At 36.1% G+C, this 4,953-nt stretch overlaps 1 protein-coding gene across 1 annotated transcript; it reads left to right on the top strand.

The window, feature by feature from the left end:
• The first annotated feature begins 212 nt into the window (after window positions 1-212).
• Window positions 213-4,953, top strand: nrgna (neurogranin (protein kinase C substrate, RC3) a). Its single transcript, XM_016292767.1, has 3 exons — window positions 213-340; window positions 3,276-3,422; window positions 4,459-4,953. The coding sequence occupies exons 1-3, from the start codon at window positions 326-328 to the stop codon at window positions 4,477-4,479; spliced, it is 183 nt and encodes a 60-aa protein (XP_016148253.1). The 5' UTR covers window positions 213-325; the 3' UTR covers window positions 4,480-4,953.

Raw genomic sequence — 4,953 nt, 5'->3', positions numbered from 1 at the left:
AAACTTTTTTAAGTGTTGTACAAAAAAAAAAGTATGAATAATCGAAATATAGAGTGTTTGCACCTTCTTATGTACTTAAACGATATTTAATCGTTAATAAGCCGTAGTGTGATAAGCGGTCGCCTGTGATGTGGAGTGTGTCGCGCACTCTGATTGGTCCATTCAGCTGAAGCGCACATCATCTACAGACAGGCAGAGCGCATTCAGAGAGCTCAACACACTGAAAGAGAGAGAGAGAGGCAACATCTTTACCGAAATATTCTTAAATCATAGTTTCACTGGACAACCAATCTTAAATTTCACAAACCTGTCATCTCCTGTCGCTATGGATTGTCGAAACGTAAGTGAAGTCCGTGTTTATGTTTGTACAGCTTCAAAAATAAACTTATGAATTATGCAGATTTATGACAACAGACTAACTGTATGTTATATTACAGTGTTTGCGATATTCTAGACATTTTAAAAAGGTCTGTTGTTTAAAAATAGCATCAATTTCTAATTTCTAAACAGTTTAGTTAAAACTGAATTGTAAATGTTGTTGTTACATAACCCAGCAAGAACTTAGTTGAGTTAATAGTTTAGGGTTTAAAGAACTGCTGGACACCAATTACATTAAAATATTCAACTTACAAATTAATAAAAAATTGAGAGAGAATCTGCATTATGATTACAGAGCCAGATTAATCAGATAAAACCAACCATTATCTAAGTGACTGTTTACAACAAGAGGATTTAAGAGAACCTGCTGTACTCAATTGTATCAATGTCCTGGCAGAGGAATCACAGCTTGCACATAATATTTGAGGAATATTAAAAGTTTTACTGTTCATGGAAACATTGATTGTCTTTTTTTTTGTCATGTTTTGTTTTTAATCTGTTTATATTAACAGTACAGAGAATGACAGTTGGTAGTGTTAATTATCAGAGAAATATTTCTCCACAGGCTTTTTACTGTTTGAAATTTTTGAAATGCCTTAAAGGAGATGTGCTGTGTATGCAGTTGTGAGTGGTGAGAAGGGTCACTGGTTTGACGTCTGGTCTTGTGCGTTCATAAATCCTGATTTTTAGAAGTGACAAAAATATAACACTGGAATGCTTGATCAGTTTATCACAGCTCAAACACAAGCTTTGTGCTACTATTTCCACATTACATATTGATTAAAATGATTAAATAAACTAGAGATGTTAACGAAGGCTGTGAATAAACTAAAGCTGTGACTGGTAAAATTGTTCATTCCCATTTGTTTTACCCTCTCTGTACAGCAGGACGACAAGCAGTCGGTTGATTATACAAGTCATCCATTGCGTGGGCTTAGAGTTGTGTGTTTGTGGGAGGGTTCAGAACTTTCTAGAAACAGCAATTATCTGTGTATAATTTGAAGATGTGGCTGTGACTGATGAGACAGATGGTCATTTGCATGATCCAAACTGATGGGAGATCTTTCTGATGAGACATACTCACAAGTAAAGTTCACACAAGATGTTCCTTGATTGATGATTGGTCTCAGGATCAGCTCCCGTCATGACTGTGAAAGCTCTGTTGCTGGGACATTCTCAGATCTTTGGTGTTGAATGTAAATCTAAGAGCATGTAGGTAAAATGTCAAAGGGGTTTTTTGACACATGAGGGGATTTATGGGGATTGATCACAGAATAGGAGCCCTCAGGTCCTTGTTTGTTGTATAATAGATCATTGTTTATCCCTGCATAATAGTGCAGAAACCTCAAGAGGAGTGTCAGGCTTCCACCTCACTCAGCTGGATCTTCACACTGTTTGCCTGCGAAGCTCCGAATGCTTTCAGCTTCAGTCCCTTGACTGTGGCACACCCCCAGCAGGCAGGGAAAATTAGTCGAGCTGTCGGAAACTCGAGGCTCGCTATAGGGACCGCTGACAGCTTGGATCCCACTGGATGAGGAGAATAAAAGAATCAAAAAAATCAAACAAAAAGAATGTGCATTCCCCTAAACATTTGAGATACCGTATATTTTAATGATTTTAATTCTCAGAGAAACTCTGAGATTTTAATTGAGAGAGAAACTTAAAAGTTAATGGAAATAGTCACCAAACTAAGAAAATTCTGTCATCATTTACTCACCCTTATGTCATTGCAAACATAAAGATATTTTGGCGATTGTTGGTAAGCAAAACGTTTTGGTGACCATGACATTTCATAAAATATCTTCTTTTACGTTCCACAGAAGAACGAAAAGTTTGTATGTGTGAATAAATGATGACAGAATTTACATTTTTATCCCTTGAATGTTAGAGAGTTTTAATTGTAGCAATTTACACCTGCTGGATGTTTTCATCAAAATGAAGCAGTAATATGAACAGTAATAGCAAAAGATTAAGTTCTAAAAGGAATCATATGATGGATATATAAGGCATTATAATAATACTATAAATGCTGTAAAGTTTACACATCCAAAAATTACTCATACCTGTGCATAAAACCGCATTTACCAATATCTGGGCACGGTTGCTCCCAAAGGAATTTTCTAATGGGACTTTCACCAAAAACTGGGCTGATGAGAGTACCATTAAACAATTCCTTTGGGAGCAACAGAGTGCTGACTTTAGGTTTTGACATGACTGTAACAATACTTTACCATTAGCCACTCCAACAAACAACACTGTAAAAGTGAAAAGATTCCACACATTCCACTACAGTATTTAGAAGAACCAACATACTGTAATGGCAATTTCGTAACTATTTATTTTAGTAAGCTGGTGGCTAATTCATTCATACAATTTTTGTATGATCTGCTTACACCCCACTGGCAGTTAGGTTTAGAGGTGGGTAGGTTTATGCTTATTTTAATTTTTTTTCTAAAACTCATGTTTCTGTACAAATCAAATCGAACAAATCTACCTCATAAAATAGTTACGTTTTCTCATGAGATCAGTTTAAAAGAACCTCTGTAGGCACCTTCTGAAGGCACTTCAACTATCCTATTGTGTATTCAAGGTCGATTTATAATTTCAGGATATATTTATAACCTTCCTCATTGTGACAGGGCTAAAGAGGAACCATGGACAATCTTTGGAGTTCTTGCAGGAACTTACTGGGTTCCTTTTTGTAAGTTCCTCAAAGACTTGCTCTGCAGTCTGCAATCATTTTACACTTGGTGTTCTTGATACAGATTGGTCTCATGTGGTATTACATAGTATGAAAGTTTGTTGACACTTCAGTGTAGATCTTGACAAGGAACTGTAACTGTTCTTCTGCCATGTAGTCATAGCTAAAATGGCTGACTGTTTTATCTGAACTGCAGGAGGGATGTACTCAGCCGCAAGATGAGGACATCATGGACATTCCCCTTGATGACCCAGCTGCAAACAAGGCTGCTGCTAAGATTCAAGCTGGTTTTCGAGGTCACATGACCAGGAAGAAAATGAAGGATGACAAGCCTAGAGACGAGGTTAGCAGCATGGGCACTACATCAAAATACATTTGCCAAGGGACACACACACACAAAACACAAAACCGCTAAAAAATAACTAATTACACAGAAATTCAATTCAATTAGTTAATATTTTATATAAATACTTTGATTTATATAGGTTAGATTCACATTTGTAAAGTACACATATTCTTAAATCACTACTAAAATGATTTATGATATGTCTGCTCTGTGTTATAGTTGTAGTGCCACTGTGGTTATGCATTCATTTTCAATAACTCAGTGGCCCATCATTGTTTTTTTCCAATTATAGCACGTGATCTCAAGACATTTTTGAGGTTTGACCCATTAAAACGTTTTTATGTGTAGAACCACATCTTTCCACCTCTGATCTCACTTAGAAACAGCACAAGATGTATAACTAGGTAAAAACTGTCCAAAAAGAGCACAGCAGAGAGAAATACAACTCTGTGTTTAAATCATTAGTGTAATTTTTAAATCCATCAGCCAGTCTTGTAAGTCATTATCCAATTAGTTGAATTTGTGTGTGTGTTTTTTTTTACTCCTGGGTGAAATTAAGGCTTTAATCAATTCTAAGATTTAATCAATCTTAGATTATCTTGTAATCCATCTTGTATTGAAAGAACAATAACCATTAAAGTCAAAAAGATTATTTGGAACTATTGTTATCACAAACTCTACACAATCGTTTCTGTCTGGAATCAGAATTTCGCCAGATGTCAGTACGGTTAAAATGGTATCCTAGCAATACCGCCTTAATTGCTTGTTGCTAAGCAATAATACAGATGGTACCCAGTTAATGTCATGTGAGCACCCTTCTCAGTTGTATTGCCTATGTATGGTAATGCTTTAGACGAAAAGAAAGCTATTTTACAGAATTTTGATGAAATGCCTTCTGACAAATTTCTTGGTTTGAATGCAGCAGGTTTATTTCATACATAGGAACACGACACGGTCATTTGTAAATGCCAGCCTTTCATAAGCATCTTTCAGGAGTTTTGTGCAAAACAAAAACATGTGTCATCTGTTTCAGAAACAACGAGAGCAGAAGTAGCTAAGAGGACCACCATCACCACCGCCCGATAGCACATCACTGCAATAACCAGAGCTCTTTTGTTTAAAAAGAACCCTTCAGTGTATGATATGAAAGCATCAACATTCAAACTACATGCAGAGTTTGCCACCTGACTTGCAGACTCTCTCACACCTTCCTCTTCTTCCTTTAGCATTTGAGTGGCTGTTTCTGACTTGAAACAGGTTCACAGCATGACATTATAAATTCGATTCATTTTAAGATAGAAGTTTGTTTGTGATCTGTCAGCTTTCAAATCTGCGTTTTTCTTGTTGCTTCAAGCAAGGCAAGCCAGATACTCTGTCTGGATATTTGTTGATTTGTTTGAAGTTGTGCTTTACTTCTTTGGCTGTACTGAATCTTACAATATACAAGTATGCATTTACTAAAAGTCACTGTTTTTTTCTAGCATAAATTTTGTTTATGTCTGTTGAATAAAGCAAATTAAGTTCCTCA

This window comes from Sinocyclocheilus grahami, unplaced genomic scaffold (genome assembly GCF_001515645.1).
Source record: "Sinocyclocheilus grahami isolate Dianchi unplaced genomic scaffold, SAMN03320097.WGS_v1.1 scaffold291.1, whole genome shotgun sequence".
In the NCBI taxonomy this organism is placed as follows: domain Eukaryota; kingdom Metazoa; phylum Chordata; class Actinopteri; order Cypriniformes; family Cyprinidae; genus Sinocyclocheilus; species Sinocyclocheilus grahami.
This window is presented reverse-complemented; position numbering and strand designations above follow the sequence as displayed.

Excerpts from the sequence above, each read along its gene's own strand:
- nrgna (XM_016292767.1), top strand. Across the intron at positions 3,423-4,458 it reads ATGACAAGCCTAGAGACGAG|AAACAACGAGAGCAGAAGTA; the intron begins GTTAGCAGCATG and ends CATCTGTTTCAG.